At 43.5% G+C, this 22,079-nt stretch overlaps 1 protein-coding gene across 4 annotated transcripts in view; it reads left to right on the top strand.

Moving 5' to 3' along the window:
* The window catches only part of ZNF713 (zinc finger protein 713), a 54,088-nt gene extending 33,199 nt beyond the window's left edge, over positions 1-20,889 (top strand). For 2 of the 4 annotated variants that reach the window (XM_017956690.3, XM_021935770.2), the window contains 3 exons: positions 837-963; positions 1,286-1,378; positions 17,624-18,827. In XM_017956690.3, coding sequence (XP_017812179.2) covers positions 837-963; positions 1,286-1,378; positions 17,624-18,648 — 1,245 coding nt within the window. In that variant the 3' untranslated portion in view covers positions 18,649-18,827. Of the gene's footprint in view, positions 1-836; positions 964-1,285; positions 1,379-17,623 lie in introns of all 4 variants that reach the window. The other 2 variants (XM_009202916.4, XM_003895956.5) reach the window with 2 other exon arrangements.
* Positions 20,890-22,079: the final 1,190 nt, after the last annotated feature.

Below are 22,079 nucleotides of genomic sequence, written 5' to 3'. Positions count from 1 at the left end.
TGCACCTGGTGACTTTAAGATGGAGCCAATGTTCATACTATTCTAAAAATCCTAGGTTCCTTAAGAATTATGCTAAGTCTGCTTTGCCTGTGTGCTAGAAATGGATCAGCAAAGCCTGCATGACAGCAAATCTGTTTACTGCATGGTTTACTGAATATTTTAAACCCACTGTTAAGAACCACTGCTCAGGGAAAAAAAAAAAAAAAAAAATCCCTTTAAAAATTACTGCTCATTGACAATGCACCTGGTTACCCAGGAGCTCTACTGGAGATGTACAAGAAGACTAATGCTGTTTTCATGCCCACTAACACACCAGCCATTCTGCAACCCACAGATCAAGGAGTAATTTTGACTTTCAAGTCTTTTTGTTTGTTTGTTTTTGAGACGGAGTCTTGCTCTGTCGCCCAGGCTGGAGGGCAGTGGCGTGATCTCAGCTCACTGCAAGCCCCACCTCCCTGGTTTATGCCATTCTTCTGCCTCAGCCTCCCAAGTAGCTGGGATTACAGGCACCTGCCTCCACGCCCAGCTAACTTTTTGTATTTTTTTTTTTTTTTTTTTTTAGTAGAGATGGGGTTTCACCATGTTCTCCAGGATGGTCTCGATCTCCTGACCTCGTGATCCGCCCGCCTCGGCCACCCAAAGTGCTGGGATTACAGGCGTGAGCCACTGTGCCCGGCCCTAATTTTTTTAAAAGGAAAGTTTGACTTGAATGACTCAGAGTCCTGAAGACTATCAGCACAACGGCTTAGATATCCTGGTGTGACACTTTCACCCTCTCCCCGAGGGTCCCTGTAAGAACCGTTTTTGCCTGAGCAGGGATGTGCTTGATGTTTCAGGAATCACTGACGTTTCAGGACGTGGCCGTGGACTTCACCAAAGAGGAGTGGGACCAGCTGTACCCTGCCCAAAAGAACCTCTATCGAGACGTGATGCTGGAGAACTACAGGAATCTGGTTGCACTGGGTGAGGATGGTATCCCTGTGAAACTGGAAGCCATTCACGTGGGTTTATTTCCTGAACTAGTGGAAGCCTCCAAAGCTTTTATGAATATAGTTTGGGCTGGGACAGAAGAACACTAAGCAGTTTTGGAGTCAGAGACCTTTGTTTTCTGCTCTTTGTCCTCTGATGGAACGTCTTGATTGAGTTTGAGATGGGTAGCTTTATTTTGCTGCCTCTGAAGTCTCCCCTCCAGAGGCTCTAAAGACTGAAAAAGTTGGGAATGTGTCTGAGAGAGAATTTTGTTCCCAGTACAAACTCCTAAGATGTATGTTACTCCCATGAATAGGGTATCAGCTTTATAAGCCAGAGGTAATCGCGCAGTTGGAGCTAGAGGAAGAGTGGGTGATAGAAAGAGACAGCCTGCTGGACACTCATCCAGGTAAGTGCACGCTCTTGGGCACTGCTGCTTAATAAGGGAAAACAGCCACTTCTGAACCACTCAGTGGAGTGCTCCAAAAATATCCCCTGGGATTTAAGGAATACTAAGCCTTTTGAAAAGAATCAGTTCATATTTGATATTTTTCTGAAGTTGAAATGGCTGCTTTATTTTTTCTCATTGAACAGATAATATATACTTATTGTTTTAAAAATGCACACAAAACAGAGGTTATTTTGAAGGTATCCATTTAAACACCCATAAATACCTTGATATTGCAGATATCCACACAGCACTTTCTTCATATTTTTTTTGATATTGCAGATATCCACACAGCACTTTCTTCATATTTTTTATTTACACATCCCCTCTCAGTATTCTTTAAATCTTTCTTTTCCATGAGAGGTGATCCGAGAAGAAATTTTTTAAAAAGCTTTCTTTTCCATGTCAAAAATCTTCTGCCATTTTAATCTATTTTTCATCTTTTCTTTTTCCTTTTATCATCAAACTCTTGACACTTGTCTACAACCCACAGCCTAATTTCTAATTCTCTTGCTCTCCTTTGTGATACTACCCCGATTCCTACCTCTGCTACTAACATTGGTTTCTTGGAGATTACCACTAATTTCCTTCCAGTCAAATCGAGTGGCTACAAAGCCAGTTAGAATTGTGTTGACTTTCCCTTCTTGAAATGTTCTTCCACCCTGGCTTGTGATGCACACGATTCGTGTCTCCAGCCTCTCTCCGTATCTCCCCCTGCCCCTTTTCTGCATTTTCTTCCTCCTTATTCTCCTAAAGATATGTATCCCTATGGACTGGCTGTTCCCCTCTGCAGTAAAGTGCTTTTAAGTAGCCCTTTTGTATCATTTTTCCATTTCTCCATTTCTAGTCCCAGTATTTCGTCCACATTCTCCTGTCAGAATTGAGATTATGGCTGGGCGCGGTGGCTCATGCCTGTAATCCTAGCACTTTGGGAGGCCTAGGCAGATGGATCACCTGAGGTCAGGAGTTCGAGACCAGCCTGGCCAACATGATGAAACCCACTCTCTACTAAAAATTCAAAAAATTAGCCGGGCGTGGTGGCCTCGCCTGTAGGCCCAGCTACTCGGGAGGCTGAGGCAAGAGAATTGCTTAAACCTGGAAGTGGAGGTTGCAGTGAGCCAAGATCATGCCACTGCACTCCAGCCTGGGTAGCAGAGCAGGTCTCTATCTCAAAAATAAAAAACAATTTAGATTATATTTTTGTTTATTAGTGTCATGCTGTCATTTTACTTAAATATTTCCTTTTTTTGTTTTTTTTTTCCTGAGATGGAGTCTCGCTCTGTCGCCCGGGGTGGAGTGCAGTGGCGTGATATTGGCTCATTGCAAGCTCCACTTTCTGGGTTCACGCCATTCTCCTGCCTCAGCCTCCTGAGTAGCTGGGACTACAGGCGCCGGCCACCACACCCAGCTAATTTTTTGTATTTTTAGTAGAGACGGGGTTTTGCCGTGTTAGCCAGGATGATCTCGATCTCCTGACCTCGTGATCCGCCCGCCTCGGCCTCCCAAAGTACTGGGATTACAGGCTTGAGCCACCGTGCCCAGCCTACTTAAATATTTCAAAACCTGGATCTGTTGGCTTTATAATGTCTTCTTTAAATCATTCCCTTAAATACGGAATTTCTTGACCCAAAAAAAAAAAAAAAAATCCCAACCACCTTAGTTTCTTATTGCTGGCATACCACCTACAATGTTCTGCTTGACTGTTTTAACAAGGAGTGGACTGCTGACTGTACACCAGATGCTGAGTTAGGTAGTTTCTACTCTGGTCCATGACACCAGGTGAACCTACCCCATCTCTGTGAGTTCCCACTCTGGCTCTTTGCTCTGGTATCTGGCTTCATCATTTGGACTTGGTTTTCTGTCATTCAAACTCTTTGGCTTTTTCAAGTTGACTTTGACTTGGCTGTCCTTCTTGCTTTTAATGCTCTAAGTGATCTTAGGTAGAAAACCTTGTTCCTGGCTGGGCACAGTGGCTCACGCCTGTAATCCCAACACTTTGGGAGGCCGAGGCGGGCAGATCACGAGGTCAAGAGATTGAGACCATCCTGGCCAACATGGTGAAACCTTGTCTCTACTAAAAATACAAAAATTAGCTGGGCGTGGTGTCGTGTGCCTGTAGTCCCAGCTACTTAGGAGGCCAAGGCAAGATAATCGCTTGAACCCAGGAGGCAGAGGTTGCAGTGAGCCGAGATCGCACCACTGCCCTCCAGCCTGGCAACAGAGTGAGACTCTATCTCACAAAAAAAAAAAAAGAAAAAGAAAAGAAAACCTTGTTCCTGTTTCAGCCTCCCTGAGATCTCTCAGCCCTACTGAACCAGAATTTTCACCTAACCAGTGCTCACATTCCAAGAATAGAACTGGTAATTAAGACATTTTGTCAAGAAGCCCGGGCACCTTCCCTGACAATGCTGGGACATATTTCTACAGCCTTCCACATCCCCAAACCTGCGGAGTAGGAAACTAAAGGAACAAATTAGAGAACTCCCTTTTCAGGTAAATTTCCAGGGCGGGGCTATTCCTTCCCCCAGGCACATATGCTGTCATCGGTAGGACCCACACTATCTCCTATTGTGTCCCTCTCCACAGACCCCCAACTCGAAAAAATAATTGCTAACTTAGGAAAACTTCCAGATTTTGGCCAGGCGCAGTGGCTCATGGCTATAATCCCAGCACTTTGGGAGGCTGAGACGGACCATCACTTGAGATCAGGAGTTCAAGACAAGCCTGGCCAATATGGTGAAACCCCATCTCTACTAAAAATACAAAAATTAGGCACATGTGGTGGCATGTGCCTGGAATCCCAGCTACTCAGGAGGTGGAGGTAGGAAAATCGTTTGAATCAGGGAGGCAGAGGTTGCAGTGAGCCAAGATTGCGCCACTGCACTCCTGTCTGGACAACAGAGTGAGACTCTGTCTCCAAACAAATAAGCAGAAAACTTCCAAATTTCATTGTGCACCTATATGTGCATGCCCAAGGCTCTTGGTTCACAGATAAGCTTGAGCAAGTGTTTTTTTTTTCACATCTCTTATCAGGGACAGGCAGCCTAACCTCTTCTCTAAAGAGACTGCTTGCATTTCTTCAGTATCCTGTGAAACAAAGTCAGTGATTCCCCTGAGAGGATGTAGTAAAACATTTGTTTGTCAGGGGGCTAAGAGAATGACAGAGCTTATGCAGCCTAATTCTGCACGCCCACTAGGGTACTGCATGCCTCAATGTTACTGACATTTGCTGGTCCTTATTTATCTAAAATATTTTCTTAAGCTGAGACCTGGAAAATACCCAGTAGATTTAGCAGCAAGAAGATTGGGAATTGTATTATTGAGAGAAGTGATGGGGGATGATTAGAAGAACAGTCAGTTTGTACATTGTTGCATCAACAACAGGGGGAGGTTTAAAAAGAAAAAATTAGAGCTAGCAAGTGTGTAGTATTCTTATAAACAGCTAGAGTGAGAGCTGGGCACAGTGGCTCATGGCTCACACCTATAATCCCAGCACTTTGGGAAGCCAAAGCACATGGATCACAAGGTCGGGAGTTTGAGACCAGCCTGAGGTTCACCAACATGGTGAAACCCCATCTCTACTAAAAATATAAAACTTAGCCAGGCGTGGTGGTAGGTGCCTGTAATCACAGCTACTTGGGAGGCGGAGGCTGGAGAATCTCTTGAACCTGGGAGGCAGAGGTTGCAGTGAGCCAAGATTGCACCACTGCACTCCAGCCTGGGTGACAGAGTTAGACTCTGTCTCAAACAAACAAACAAAAAAGAAGCAGCAGCTAGCTAGAGTGAGGAGTGGGAAGGGGAAATAATAAAGAGGATATTAGCAGCCAGAATAAAAGGTAGTGTCAAAACAGGATTGTTCTAGGCTAGGCTCAGTGGCTCATGCCTAGCACTTTGGGAGACTGTGGAAGGATCCCTTGAGCCCAGGAGTTCAAGACCAGGCTGGACAACATAATGAGACCTCTGTCTCTACAAAAAATTTAAAAGTTAGCGGGATGTGGAGGTATGAGCCTCTAGTCTCCACTACTTGGGAGGCTGAGGTGGGAGGATCATGAGCCTAGGAAGTCGAGGCTGCAGTAAGTTATGATGGCACCACTGCACTCTAGCCTGGGCAATAGAGCGAGACTTTGTCTAGAAAAAACAAAAGAATTGTTCTAAGCAGGAACAATTTTACTTGTTTATAATGCTGACGGGAAGGAACCAGTAGAGAGGACAAGTTAAAAATAGATACAGCTGGGTGCGATGGCTCACGCCTGTAATCCCAGCACTTTGGGAGGCCAAGATGGACAGATCACTTGAGGTCAGGAGTTCAAGACCAGCCTGGCCAACATAGTGAAACCCCATCTCTACTACAGGTACAAAAATTAGCTGCATGTGGTGGCGTGCACCTGTAATCCCAGCTACTTGGGAAGCTGAGGCACTCGAATCACTTGAACCTGGGAGACAGATGTTGCAGTGACCCAAGATTGCACCACTGTACTCCAGCCTGGGTGACAGAGCAAGACTCCGTCTCAAAAAAAAAAAAAAAAAAGCTACAAGAGATGGAGCAAGGTTCTAGAAGAGATGGGAGTGGGATTAGAGGGAAGGACATTAGGGTGACTATATATATCAGTAAATTTGTCAATGGAAGATTTGGGGGAGTTCACACATGATGACTTCTGTTTTCTTGGCAAATTAGGAAGCAGTGTCCTTTGTTGAGTGTAGGGGAATTGGGAGGGCAGGTAGAGGACTCATGGTGCATTTGCTGAAGCTTACAAGGGTCAATGGAAGCTAACCAAAGACAAGCAGAGGCAGCACTGAGCAGCGATGAAGGCCCCAGTGAGACTCTGCCCCATACAGCTGTGGTTTCTAATTTGCATGAGTATGCTCTTTCTCCTGTTTTATTTAGCACTCGAAAGGGTTTATAGGACAGGGGCTGAGGGTGTTAGATTTTGGGGACTATTGGAGGAAAACTGTGTGAAACTGTATGAGAGTTAATTCAAGTGATTTGACAAGTCTAAGAAGTGACAGGAAGTAGAATGAGGCCTGAAGAAGACTTAAAACTAGAAGACCAAGAGAGTCAAAGAAATGGAGATGTAGAAGAGGTCAGAAAGAGGCAGAATGTGAGTAAGGCAGGAGAGTGTTACAATGAGTTGGAGATTTCTTACATGGAACAGGCAAGGTCCACAATATGAATGTATTGCCATATAAGTAGACTGTTGAAGGTGGAACAAAGGTGAAGGCCCAAACAACTACCAGTTAGATTACAAGATGGAAGAGAAGCACCCATGCAACAGCAACTGAAAAAACACCTAGGAATAAACTTCAACACGAGATAGGCAATACCTTCATAGAAGAAACTTAAATACTTCTGACAGACACAAAAATAAACTTGAATAAATAGGCATGCCAAGATGGCAATGTCCCTACTATACATGTAATACAATTCCATAAAAAGTGCCCGCAGGCTGGGTGCTAGGGTTCACACCTGTAATCCCAGCACTTTGGGAGACCGAGGCAGGTGGATTGCTTGAGTCCAAGAGTTTGAGACCAGCCTGGGCAACAGGTTGAGAGCCCATTTCTACCAAAAAAAAAAAAAAAAATTAGCCAAGTGTGGTAACGCACGCTGATAGTCCCAGCTACTCAAAAGGCTGAGGCAGGAGGATCAACTGAGCCCTGGAGGTCAAGGCTGCAGTGAGCTATGATTGCACCACTGCACTCCAGCCTGGGCAACAGTGTGAGTCTGTCTCAAAAATAAAAAATGTGCCTACAAGAGTTTGAGAGGAAAGCTAGGTAAGCTTATCTAAAGTTCATGTGGAAAATCCAAAGCACAAAAATTATCAAGAAAATTCTGAAGTGGAAAATCAATAAGGGAGATTATTCCTACTAGATATTTAAAATATACAGTAAAATTTCATTAATGAAGTCAGACCAACTGAACAGAATAGACAAGTCAGAAGTAAACCCAAATACTTGTGGGCATTTAATAAAAAGACATTATTTTAAATAATGGCATCATTTCAAATTAGGAGGTGAAAAGTGGGCTTTGTAGTAAAGTGTTGAGACAACTGGTGCTTTTGAAATGTGCACCTCTTCATATATGGTAGGTAGCCATCTAGAGAGAGACAAAATTGGATCTATAGCTTACCCCTTGAGCCAAGATAAGCTCCAAAGGAAACAGATTTTACACATAAAACATGAAACTATAAGAGATCTGTTAGAGGCTGGGTGCAGTGGTGCACACCTGTAGTCCCAGCTATTCAGGAGGCTAAGGCATGAGAACCGCTTTAGCCTGGAAGATGGAGGTCGCAGTGAACTGAGACTGCGCCACTGCACTCCAACCCGAGTGAGAGAGCAAGACTCTCAAAAAAAAAAAAAGAGAGAGAGAGACCTGGAAGAAAACATGGGAGAAATCTTTTATAACCTTGAAATGGGGGAGTTTTTTCTGACTATGATTTAAAATCCAGAAGCCATTAAAGAGGAGATTCATATGTATTCAATACACACAAATCCAAAAATTCTGCATGGTATAAAAATTCTGCATGAGGTAAAACAATAAACTAAGTAAAAAGATAAACAACAATGGAGGAAAATATTTTCAACTTATGTCAAAAGAGCTCATCATCCATTAATGTTATAAAATGCTCCTCTAAATTAATAAGAGGCCAACAGCCCAATAAAAATAATATGAACAGTTATTTTTCTTTTTTTGAGACAGAGTCTCACTTTGTTGCCCAAGCTGGAGTGCAGTGACACGATCTCCGCTCACTGCAACCTCTGCCTCCTGGGTTATGAACAGTTCTTAAAGGAATCCAAATACATTTAACATATGAAAAAATGTTCAGTCTCAGTCATAATAAGAGAAATGCAAATTAAAGCTACACAAATTATCTTGTCTACCAGATTAGCAAGAGTCGAAAAGTTTGGCAATATACACCGCTGGGTCCATGAGGAGGAAAGCACTCTCGTACATTGCTGGGATCAGATGAACTGGAAGTCAGCATAAAGATGTCCTAGACCAGTCATGGGACTTCCTTTCCACATACCTTGTTTGGCTTTGTAGGCTCTTTGGATGAAAAATAATGTAGTCTAGAGTAACATGTTTTTGTAAATAAAGTTTTATGGGAACACAGCCACACTCATTCTTTTACATAAGAGGCGGGAGGATTGCTTGAGCTCAGGAGTTCAGGACCATCTTGGGCAACATGATAAAACCCGTAGCCACAAAAAGTACAAAAATTAGCTGAGCATGGTGGTGCACACCTGTAGTCCCAGCTACCCAGGAGGCTGAGTGTTGAGCCAAGAGGATCACTTGAGCCTGGGAGGCGGAGGTTGCAGTAAGCCGAGATTGCACCACTGCACTCCAGCCTAGGTGACAGAGACTGCCTCAAAAACAAAACAACCAAAAAAACTTTGTCTATGGATGCTTTCACCCTGCAACAGCAGAACTGAGTACAACAGAGACCATCTGGCTCAAAAAACTTAAAATATTTACTATCTGACCCTTTACAGAAAAAAACTTGTCAACCTTGCCAAAGCAATAGTTGTAAATTATTGTTGACCACCACTCATTAAAAAATGCATTTTTTGGCCGGGCGCAGTGGTGCATGCTTGTAATCCCAGCACTTTGGGAGATGAGGCAGGTGGATCACCTGAGGTCAGGAGTTTGAAGCTAGCCTGACCAACATGATGAAACCCTGTCTCTACTAAAAATACAAAAATTAGCTGGGCGTGGTGGCGGGCACCTGTAATCCCAGCTACTTGGGAGGCTAAGGCAGGGAATCGCTTGAACCTGAGAGGCGGAGGTTGCAGTGAGCCAAGATGGCACCATTGCACTCCAGCCTGGGCAACAAGAGCAAAACTCTGTCTCAAAAAAAAAAAAATTGAAACAGAAGTGTTACCCAACAATATTTATCCTTATCACTGTATCTGATGAACGCTAACATTTTCTGTCCTTTTTTAGCATATTCTTTTTGTTTCTAATTTGAATTTACTAAAGTCATAGACCACTATAAATTGTGATACATTTTTAAATTAATAAAAGAGAACCAAAAATATGATGATGCTTTACATGTAAAAAGGATTAATATTTTTTCAAAAAAATTGTTTTCCCCCTTCCCTTTCTCCCTAATTCTCTCCTTCCTTCCCCTCTCTCCTTCTCTCCCTCCTTCTTTCCCTCTCTCCTTCTTTCCCTTCTTACTTCCTTGTTTCCTTCCTTCCTGTTTCCTAAACAATTTAGTTCAAAAGGCATGGATGGGCCTGAGCAGGGAAAACATCTGCTCAGCAAGGCATGCCCTGGTGCAGAGGCCCTGCAAGATGTTCTTCAGATTGCCCAGTGGCATCACAGCATGCTCATACTGATCACAGGCCTGTCTAGAAGGTATCCATTCTTAGATACAAAGGAGGTCATAGGTGTCCCAGACATCTGATTTTACTAAAGGCTCATACCCCTAAAGTGGATCCAGGGAATATAGAGTCAGTGGGGACAGATAATGGGCAAAAATAGTAGAGACATTGAGACTACAGTAATCTGTGCCAATCCCCAGTTTTTTGTTATTTTTTTATAAAGAGCCCTCAGGCAAGATTAATGGAAGCCCGATGAACACCTGCCATAAGCCAGAGGGCCTTAGTCTGTAGCTATGCCCGAGGTCTTACAATCACTTAACTTGGGATTTGGACACAAGTTAGATTTCATGTCATTCTCACTGTGGGCAAGGGAAGTTCCTCTGCTTCCACGTCTGAAAACAGTTTCTTCCCAAAGAGCACTTTGTCTATAATCTTAGACAACAGGCAGGTAGGTAGCATGAGATCTGATAGCAGACTTAGGTGAAAGTACAAAGAAGGGCTTGGAGGTTTCAGTGAATGATTGGGCCTCTAGCCAGGTGAGGCCAAACCAGGAAGGAAGTAGACAGTGGATAATGAGTGACCAGTATTTCTGCATGCTCCCTTATGCATGGCTTGGTGGGGGCTTTATCCTCCTCAATGCCCACCTTCCTTTTGAAAGCAGTTATAATCATATCTGCTAACACAGGGGACCTAGATTAGCTGAGGAACTGGGGCAAATAGAATAGTTTGTTCCTCAAAGCTGCCTAAAAGCCCAAGGCAGTCTTTGCCTCAATCTGCAATTTGGTGCTGGGATGTAGATGGGCCACCCTTTGATTGAAGATGTGAGTATGCCTTGGGACCGTCCTCAGTGAGTGATCAGCATCTCTACAGTGCATGCACAGGCTCTCCTGGTATCAGTAGATAGCAAGTGTGTCAGGCAGCTGCAGGAGTTTTTCCATTTCCCTCACGGAGGCAAGATGTGGAAGGAAGGAAATCAGCAAAAGTGGCCATGATCATGGTGATACAGCTGCCATGTTTCCAGAGATAAACTAAAGTTCTGGAAGCTAGAGCTTAGGCAATGAATGCCTTGAACTCCAGGCTGCTGGGCAGTAAGAGCCTAGAGGACCATACCTCCCTGTGGGTTCAGGAGCCAGGTCCACAGGCTACAGATTCAGTGCTAAGAGACCATCAGAGGCAGTCTGTAGAGCTCCAGCCATCATTTCAAACACTCGGGAGTCAAAGCCCATGTGCAAACAAGCCTTTTGGCTGAAAAGAAAGTGTTCCAGTTGATAGGTTGGTTGAAATAATACATTGGTTTAAAATTAATCTTCTCAATCAGGTATAACTGTAATCACATATACTTTTAATTTTTCCACATGTAATTTAATCTTAGACCATAGTCATTTGTATATATTTTGTACATCTATTAATCTGTTTTCCATAACTTTTTGACTTGGACTTTTTTTTTTTCTTTTAAAAATTTGTGGCCAGGCACAGTGGCTCACACCTGTAATCCCAGCACTTTGGGAGGCCAAGGCAGAAGGATCACTTGAGCTCAGGAGTTTGAGACCAGCCTGGGCAACATAGGGAGACTTCGTCTCTACCAAAAAAACAAACAAACAAACAAAAGGCTGGGTATTATGGCACGTGCCTGTGGTCCCACCTACTCTGGAGGCTGAGGCAAAAGGATTACTTGAGCCCAGGAAGTCAAAGCTGATGTGAGCTATGATCACACCACTGCACTCCAGCCTGGGTGACAAAGCAAGACCCTGTCTCAAAAAAAAAAAAAACACAAATCTAATATATGTTTGGCCAACTAACTACTCTTGCTGTGCTATTTGTAATAACAAGAAACTACAACCTAAATGTGAATCGGTTAAAAATACTTCAGTACTGACGGGGCGCGGTGGCTCACGCCTATAATCCCAGCACTTTGGGAGGTCGAGGCGGGCAAATCACAAGGTCAGGAGTTCAAGACCAGCCTGATTAACATGGTGAAACCCCATCCCTACTAAAAATACAAAAAATTAGCTGGGTGTGGTGGCAAGCGCCTGTAATACCAGCTACTCGGGAGACAGAGGTCATAATGAGCTGAGATTGCACCACTGCACTCCAGCCTGGGTGAAAGAGTAAGACCCTGTCTCAAAAAAAAAAAAAAAACATTTCACACATAAGATCCTAAGTTCTACTTTTACTCCTATAATTTTTGTTTGTTTGTTTGTGACGGAGTTTCACTCTTTTTGCCCAGGCTGGAGTGCAATGGCATGATCTTGGCTCACTGCAGCCTCCGCCTCCTAAGTGCAAGTGATTCTCCTGCCTCAGCCTTCTGAGTAGCTGGGATTCTTGGCTAATTTTTTGTATTTTTAGTAGAGACAGGGTTTCACCATGTTGGCCAGGCTGGTCTCGAACTCCTGACCTCAGGTGATCCGCCCGCCTCAGCCCCCCAAAGTGCTTGGGATTACAGGCATGAGCCACTGCGCCCAGCCTCTTACTATAATTTTATGCTTGAATTTACTTATTTGACTTTACTGTATTAAATGAGTAGGAATAGTTTGTTGGCCATGCATAATCTAATTTTTGTTTTGTTTTGTTTTTGTCATTGTTGTTCGTGAGACAGGGTCTCACTTTGTCGCCCAGGCTGAAGTGCAGTGGCACAATCTCAGCTCACGGCAACTTCTGCCTCCCGGGCCCAAGCAATTCTCCCACCTCAGCCTCCCCAGTAGCTGGTGCTATAGGTGTGCACCACCACACCCGGATAATTTTTGCATCTTTTTGTAGAGACAGGGTTTTGCCATGTTGCCCAGGCTGGTCTTGAGCTCCTGGGCTCAAGCATTTGCCCACCTTGGCCTCCCAGAGTGCTGGGTTTACAGGAAAGAGCCACTGTACTGAGCCTAATTTTTTGTTAAGGATAATTTAAAAGGGTTGGGGCTACCAGATTTTGTGTGGGTGAACATGATGAAATCAATGACTTAGGAAGAATAATTTAGTTTTATTATGCTGAATAATGAAATAGGAGGAAAGACTGTTGGCAAAGAGACTAGGATATCCTTAAAACAGAGGCTCTTAAACTTTTTTTGAATCTTGAGCCCCTTTGAAAATCTAATGAAAGTTGTGGTTCTCGCTCTAGAAAAATATATGTAGGTACTTGCCCACAAAACTTTGTGTTCAATTTTAGCAGGTCTACAGATCCCCAGTACCACCAAAACATTCACAAAAGAAATAAACCAGCCCATAAATATATGGGGAAATGTTCAAGCTAACATAATGAAATAAATAAAAATTAAAGCATGGATGAGGTACCATTTTTCACCCATCAAATTGGCAAAATCAAAATGTTATCACATCCTATGTTGGGAATCGTGTGGGTGAAATGAGTTACATTTCACACTGTTAGGTGCATTTGGTAGAGCCTTATGTGTGTTTGGTCACCCAGGCTTAGGTGCAGTGGCACAATCATGACTCGCTGCAGCTCCAGCCTCCCTGGGCTCAGGTGGTCCTCTCACCTCAGCCTCCCTAGTAGCTAGGATGGCAAGCGCATGCCACCACACCTGGCTATGTTTTTTGTATTTTTTGTAGACACGATTTCGCTGTGTTGTCCAAGTTGGTCTTGAACTCCTGGCCTCAAGCAATCTGCCTGCTTTGGCCTTCCAAAATGCTAGGATTACAGGCGTGAGCCACTGTGCCCAGTCATGGTAGAGCCTTTTAAGAGAACAATTTGACAGAATTTATCAAAATGTATACTGTGCAAACCCTATGATCTGGCATTGCTTTTTTTTTTTCTGAGATGGAGTCTTGCTCTGTTGCCCAGACTGGAGTGCAGTGGCACGATCTTGGCTCACTGCAACCTCCGCCTCCCAGGTTCAAGTGATTCTCCTGCCTCAGCCTCCCAAGTAGCTGGGATTACAGATATACACCACCACACCTGGCTAATTTTTTGTTTGTTTATTTTTTGAGATGGAGTCTCGCTCTGTCGCCCAGGCTGGAGTGCAGTGGCGCAATCTCGGCTCACTGCAAGCTCCGCCTCCCAGGTTCATGCCATTCTCCTGCCTTAGCCTCCTGAGTAGCTATGACTACAGATACCAGCCCCTATGCCCGGCTAATTTTTTTTTTTTTTTTTTTTTTGCATTTTTAGTATAGATAGGATTTCACCGTGTTAGCCAGGATGGTCTCAATCTCCTGACCTCGTGATCCGCCTGTCTCAGCCTCCCAAAGTGCTGGGATTACAGGCGTGAGCCACCACGCCCAGCCTAATTTTTGTATTATTTTAGTAGAGGTGGGGTTTCACCATGTTGGCAAGGCTGGTCTTGAACTCCTGACCTCGCGATCCACCTGCCTCAGCCTCCCAAAGTGCTGGGATTACAGGCATGAGCCACTGCACCTGGCCTGGCATTGCATATTGTCTGTCATATTGAAATACTAACTTAGGTCCATAAGATGTTTGTGTAAGGATGTTCATTGCATTATTGTATGAAATAGCAAAGAAAATTGGAAACCTAAAACTTAACAGCAGGAGAAAAGAGTTTTTAAAAGTAGGATATGCCCTTTAAAAAGAATGAAGTAGATCTATATATATATACACACACACATAACACACACACTTATTTAGAAAGAATATTGTTGAGTAACAAAGTTACATAGGCAATACATACATTATCCTGTTTTGGTTTAAAAATAAATTAAAACTATGTATGTATAAATACATACACATAGTTACTCATATATATGTGTGTGTTAGAAGGGACTCTTCCTCCCTGAGAGTTGACAGAAGATACCTGCGTACCAAAGTAGGTGTTGGAACCCTCACCCACATCTCCATGAGCATAGTAAATGACCTCATGAACCTCATCCCTCGGCCAGCCAGAGCAAGGCTATAAGAAAGATCTGAGAGAGGCCAGGCATGGTCGCTCACACTTGTAATCCCAGCACTTTGGGAGGACGAGGCAGGCAGATCATTTAAGGTCAGGAGTTCAAGACCAACTTGGCCAACATGGTGAAACCCTGTATCTACTAAAAATTTAAAAATTAGCCAGGCATGATGGTGTGCACCTGTAGTCCCAGCTACTCGGGAGGCTGAGGTGGGAGAATCACTTGAACCCGGGAGGCAGAGGTTGCAGTGAGCTGAGATCACACCACTGCACTCCAGCCTGGGCAACAGAGTGAGGCTCTGTCTTAAAAAAGAAAAAAGAGAGAGAGAGATCTGAGAGGGACTTCTGTGAGGAGACTGGGTAAAGAGCAGAAAACCATGTTGTGAGTTCCTAACCCCCTTTTGAGGGAAGAGGTAGAAGGATGCATATTAAGGGTTGAGCCAAGATGGAATGGTTAGAAGTTTCCCCACCCAGTTTCCCTTGACAGTTCCTGCAGAATTAGTGATGATACTGCCATCAAGTGTCCCAATTAAGACAACAATTATCTGGTTACCCAGGTTCAAGGGGACCACTCTGGCAGCTGTAATGTCTGTTCTCTATGGTTGGAAGGTGAAGACTGGTGTGGGCCTCATGTCTAAGAAAGCTGAAGCTGACCCGCTCAGAAAGTCCAAGACCAGGAAGAGATGACTTAAATGGCCTTTGTGGGTTAGCCAGGAGAAGCTGCTGAATTGGGATGAGTCTGTACTGCACAGCTTTGTTGGGGCAAGGTATCATCAGTGTTTCCTGTGGGTCAGCCAGCGTGGTCTTGGATCTTGTCAAGTAGGGTGCATGCCCAAAGTAGAGATCTATCTATCTAGGTTATGGAAATGACAAGGGGTGAGGGGAAGGTGTCTAGCAAGAGCCTCCCAGAAGTGGTAAAACTTCTCCAAAATGAAGCCATTTTAACCATCTGCCAAGCTGAGAATGTGAAGCCACTCAGCCATACAAAAACAAGCCATTCTCTTAATCTCTTCTCCCTCCACACAGTCCCTAATCCTTAACTCTTGTTAGAAACTAAACTACAGTGAGTGGGCTGAGTGCGGTGGCTCATGCTTGTAATCCCAGCACTTGGGGAGGCCAAGGCGGGCAGATTATCTGAGCTTGGGAATTCGAGACCAGCCTGACCAACATGGCAAAACCCTGTCTCTACTAAAAATACGAAAGATTAACCAGGTGTGGTGGTGCATGCCTGTGGTCCCAGCTACTTGGGAGGCTGAGGCACGAGAATCGTTTGAACCCAGAAGGCAGAGGTTGCAGGGAGCCTAGAGCACACCACTGCACTCCAGCCTGGCCACAGAGCAAGACTGTCTCCAAAGAAAATTAAAATTAAAATTAAAAAAACTACAGTGAGAGAGTGAGGGCAGGGGTGAGCAGGGAAGTAGTAAAGTGGGGAAAGAAGCAAGAGAGTAAAGGCAAAGAGACTCATGGGGAGATGGTAGAGTGGGGGAGCAACTCAAGTAGGGAGAAAGATAGAACATGACCCTTTCTATAACCCATCCAGGGGAAGGGAAAGGAATTACTTTTGGGGTTTTGACTATTACCCAGGACTGATCATTTTAATTATTGTGTAGATACTGTGTTTGTGACAATGTAACAGTAGAAACATCTGTTACCTAAGAATTAAGGGGAGGCTGGCAGCAGTGGCTCACACCTGTAATCCCAGCACTTTGGGAAGCCCAGGCAGGAGGACTGCTTAAGGCCTAGAGTTCCAGACCAGCCTGGGAAACATAGTGAGACCCCGTCTCTAAAAATAAATAAATAAATAAATAAATCAAAATATTAGTCAGGCATGGTGGCACACACGTGTAGTCCTAGCTACTTGGGAAGCTGAGGTGGGAGTATTGCTTGAGCCCAGGACGTGGCTGCAGGGAGCTATGATCATGCCACTACACTCCAGCCTAGGTGACAGAGTGAGATACTTTCTCAAAAAATAAGAATTAAGAGGCTGGGTGCAGTGGCTCATGCCTATAATCCCAGCACTTTGGGAGGCTGAGGCAGTCAGATCACCTGAGGTCAAGAGTTCGATATCGGCCTGGCCAACATGGTGAAACCCTGTGTCTACTAAAAATACAAAAATTAGCTGGGCGTGGTGGCGCACGCCTGTAATCCCAGCTCCTCCGGAGGTTGAGGCAGGAGAATTGCTTGAACCCGGGAGGTGGAAGTTGCGGTGATCCAAGATCTCGCCCCTGCACTCCAGCCTGGGTGATAGAGTGAGACTCCATCTCAAAAAAAAAAAAAAAAAGGAGGGGAAAGCCATGGGACCTGTTCAAGTCTTCATCTAGAAGCAGAAGAAGAATACCTCCACTAAGTAAAGTTTAAAGAAGTTGTGGAAGACTAAAATGAAATTTAAAAATGATAATCCATAGGTCATGCTTGTCCAAAATATGGTTTTCATATATACCTGTGTGAACATAGGGAAAATCTGACAAGACAGGCTCCGAACTATTAACAAGGATTTCCTTTAATGGATGGGATTCTTTCTTTACACTTTACACATTCTCACATTATTTGAATATGTGTCTATCAGCAAGTATTAGTTTTATCATTTTAAACAAAAGATAAACATAGGAAGAAATACTGTTTAAATGAACAAGTAGCTGGCATTACAATCAAGTCATCTGCATATGAGATTTATAAAGGCCTGGCCTCAGATCAGCCTTCTGTAATTAATCATTCCTCTGTCTCCCACCACTGATCAGAGACTTCTCCCTGATACACCTTATTCTTGTGTCCATCTGCTTTCAAGCGCGGATACTCCTGGATGATCCCTTCTATGATTACTGCACATGTTTAAAAATTCCCTCTGCTCCTTGCTTCTTGTGACTTCTCATAGTCTTTCCCTTTGTGACGTGGCCACATTGGAAAACTTTCAATGCCATGTATGCCTTGTACACATTACTGTCAGTTTTATTTGGTAATTTGCTGTGCAATAATTTCTTCTTCCAATCATAGATAACATGAGAATATCGGAAAGTATTTGTATATTCTGAATTTCTTTTAGATGGAGAAAACAGACCCGAAATCAAAAAGTCAACCACAAGCCAGAATATTTCTAATGAAAATCAAACCCATGAGATGATAATGGAGAGACTCTCTGGAGACTGCTTCTGGTACTCCATCCTAGGAGGACTCTGGGATTTTGATTACCATCCAGAGTTTAACCAAGAAAACCACAAGAGATATTTAGGACAAGTAACTTTGACCCACAGAAAGATCACACAGGAGAGAAGCCTTGAGTGTAATAAATTTGCAGAAAACTGTAATCTGAACTCAAACCTTATGCATCAGAGAATTCCTTCTATTAAAATACCCCTGAATTCTGACACACAGGGAAACAGCATCAAACATAATTCAGACTTGGTTTACTATCAGAGAAATTATGTAAGAGAGACTCCCTATGAATACAGTGAGTGTGGAAAAATCTTCAATCAACATATTCTTCTTACTGATCATATTCATACCACAGAGAAACCCAGTGAGTGTGGGAAGGCCGTCAGCCACAACTCATCTTTTACCCAGCCTCAGATGGTGCTTACAGGAGAGAAACCCTATAAGTGTGATGAATGTGGAAAAAGATTCAGCCAGAGGATACATCTCATTCAACATCAGAGAATTCACACAGGAGAAAAGCCTTTTATATGCAATGGATGTGGGAAAGCCTTCCGTCAGCATTCATCCTTTACTCAGCATCTGAGGATTCATACTGGAGAAAAGCCCTATAAATGTAATCAATGTGGTAAAGCTTTTAGCCGCATCACATCCCTTACTGAACATCATAGACTTCATACTGGAGAGAAACCTTACGAATGTGGTTTCTGTGGCAAAGCCTTCAGTCAGAGGACACATCTGAATCAACATGAAAGAACTCATACAGGAGAGAAACCCTATAAATGTAATGAATGCGGGAAAGCCTTTAGCCAGAGCGCGCACCTTAATCAACACAGGAAAATCCATACTAGGGAGAAATTATGTGAATATAAATGTGAGCAAACAGTTTGCCACAGTCCTTCACTTAGCAGCACATAACTTGTGGTGGGGGAAATAGATAAATATATAAATGTAGGAGATTTTTTGGTCAGACCTTTTTATCCCATTCAATATCAAATTATTCATAGTGGAGAGAAAGCTTATACATAAACTTTCTTTCTTTCTTTCTTTCTTTTTTTTTTTTTTTTGAGACAGAATCTCACTCTGTCACCCAGGCTGAAGTGCAGTGGTGAGATCTCGGCTCACTGCAGCCTCCACCTCCTGGGTTCAAGCAATTCTCCTGCCTCAGCGTCCTGAGTAGCTGGGACTACAGGTATGCACCACCACACCTAGCTAATTTTTTGTATTTTTAGTGGAGACGGGGTTTCACCGTGTTGGCCAGGCCGGTCTCGAACTCCTAACCTCAGGTGATCTACCCACCTCAGCCTCCCAAAGTGCTGGAATTACAGGCATGAGCCACTGCACCCGGTCATAAACTTTCAATGCATAGAAACCAAATTAATTTAAACCTTAAACTAGCAGCATATTACATTCCCAGGAAGGGTTATAAAAAGGAAAAATAATTTATTTTACAAATGAGATTATATTTGGAGTCATGTTCCAAATCTGATATAAAACTTTTTTAAAAATCAGAATTCCTTATCCAGGCATGGTGGTGCACAACTGCAATCCCAGCTACTCTGGAGACTGAGGCATGAGAATGACTTGAACATGGGAGGTGAAGGTTGCAGTGAGCTGAGATCATGCCACTGCACTCCAGCCTGGGCAACAGAGCAAGACTCTGTCTCAAAAAAAAAAAAAAGAAAGAAAGAAAGAAAGAAATCCTATAGGCAACAACTTGTAATTACTCACCTGTAAGTTTTATGGTATAAATCTTTTTTTTTTTTTTTTTGAGACAGAATCTTGCTCTGTCACCCAGGCTGGAGTGCAGTGGCCCAATCTTGGCTCACTGGAATCTCCGCCTCCCGGCTTCCAGCGATTCTCCTTCTTCAGCCTTACAGGTGCATGCCACCATGCCCGGCTGACATTTTTTTTCTAATTTTTAGTAGAGACAGGGTTTCATCATATTGACTAGGCTGGTCTCGAACTCCTGACCTTGTGATCCACCTGCCTCGGCCTCCCAAAGTGCTGGGATTACAGGCGTGAGCCACCGCACCTGGCAGTTTATGGTATAAAACTTTTAAATCTGAAATTTTGATTAATTAAAGACAGTGCTGGCTGGGGGCGGTGGTTCACGCTTATAATCCCAGCACTTTGGGAGGCCGAGGTGGGGCGATCACCTAAGGTCAGGAGTTTGAGACCAGCCTGGCCAACATGGTAAAAACCCCATCTTTACTAAAAATACAAAAATTAGCTGGGTGTGGTGGTGCACACTTGGACCACCTCCCAGCAGCTTGCGAGGCTGGCAGGAGAATTGCTTGAACCTGGTAGGCGGAGGTTGCAGTGAGCCAAGATCATGCCAGTGTACTCCAGCCTGGGCGACAGAGTGAGACTCTGTCTCAAAAAAAAAAAAAAAAAAGTAAAATTTAAAAATAAAGGCAATGCTGTAGTGCAACCAGTCACATTAACTTGAAATAAACATAAAAGAGCGGTATTTCACAAACATCAGTTATTTGTATGCTCTCTTTACAGTTTTTACCATATCTACTATTTACCTAATATTCTTTATAAAGGGATGCAAAATTTTTAGCCTTCTCTTAGGAAATACTATTTAGCATATAAAACTAATAAGTTATATGCTAGTTTTATATGCTAATTAAATTTATTCTGCTCTTCATCAAAATAGATACATAACCTTGAAATTAAAAATATTCATTGATGTACCACCCAAAATCTTGTGTGCCATTGTTTGAGAAACAGTGTGATAGTTTGTGGCAATATCCTGTGATGATTCTTTTTGCAATCTTGACATTATTTTCATCAAATGAATCCTAGGAACACTTTGAGAAGAGCCTTGAGGGAGACTTGAGGGTGCTATTGATGAACTTTGAAATACTGATTCAGAGAAGTCTGCTTTTCTATTTTGTTTTAGCTTTAAATTTCTCTGTGGCAAGTCTAGATTTTTTCAGTTAAAATTATTTCTGCTCTATTTGTAGGATAAAAGTTTTGGGTTTTTGTAAAATAATGACCAGAGGCTAAGAATCCCATGCCACCCTGTTTCACTGTGGAAGATGCAGAAGTGAGGAACTGTATCTGTGGGTGAGCCCTGGTGCCATGTTGAGGGTGGGAATCAGGGGAGAGCTGCAGTGGCTTATATAAACACCTAAAGAAGTAGTCTAATTGGCTTAATCATTTATTTTATTTATTGAAATATATATCTGGGCCAGGCACAGTGGCTCACGTCTGTAATCCCAGCACTTTGGGAGGCCAAGGCAGGTGGATCACTTGAGGATAGGTGTTCAAGACCAGCCTGGCCAACATGGTAAAACCGAGTCTCTACTAACAATACAAAAATTAGCTGGGCATGATGGTGTGCACCTGTAACCCCAGCTACTTGGGAGGCTGAGGCAGGAGAATTGCTTGAACCTGGGAGGCGGAGGTTGCAGTGAGCCGAGATCGTGCCACTGCATTCCAGCCTGGGCAATAGAGCGAGACTCCATCTCAAAAAAAAAAAAGAAAGAAAAAGAAAAAAAAGAAATACGTATCTGTAACACTTTTTTCCAAAAATAATTCCTATTAGTTTGTTTGCATTGCTATAAAGGAATACCTGAAACTGGGTAGTTTATAAAGAAAAGAAGCTTTGTTTGGCTTATAGTTCTGCAGGCTGTCCAGGAAGTATGGTGCTGGTGTCTGCTTCTGTTGACGGCCTCAGAACGCTTCCAATTATGGCGGAAGGTCAGTGGGAGCTAGCATATTACATGACAAGAGAGGGGTCAAGAGAGATGGGGGAGGTTGCAAGCTCTTAAACACTCAGCTCTCACATGAACTACCAGAGTGAGAACTCATTCAATAACACAGGGAGGACACCAAGCCATTCATGGGGGATCCACCCCCATGTCCCAAACACCTCCCACCAGGCCCCACCTCCAACATTAGGGATCACATTTCAACCTGAGATTGGAAGGGACAAATATCCAAAGTATAATATATCAGAATTTAAGGTGATTTTGTTCAGTCTCCCAAGTATCTGGGATTACAGGTGCGCGTCACCACGTCCGGCTAATTTTTGTATTTATAGTAGAGACAGGGTTTCACTGTATTGGTCAGGCTGGTCTCGAACATTTAATCTCAGGTGATCCATCCGCCTCAGCCTCCCAAAGAGTTGAGATTACAGGCGTGAGCCACTGCGCCCAGCCCCACATTTGATGTTTTAAAGCATTCAAAATGTAAACGGTCATAAACCATGAATGACTGCAAGTATAGGGACACTTTAGTTTCTTGGTTTTCAGGTTTCCTCTGTCTTCTCAGGCATGGTTGAAAAAACCATAAGGTTAAGGCAGGAGTGCAGTCTGCTTGCTTTCTCACCTTTC

Source organism: Papio anubis, chromosome 4 (genome assembly GCF_008728515.1).
Source record: "Papio anubis isolate 15944 chromosome 4, Panubis1.0, whole genome shotgun sequence".
NCBI lineage: Eukaryota > Metazoa > Chordata > Mammalia > Primates > Cercopithecidae > Papio > Papio anubis.
This window is presented reverse-complemented; position numbering and strand designations above follow the sequence as displayed.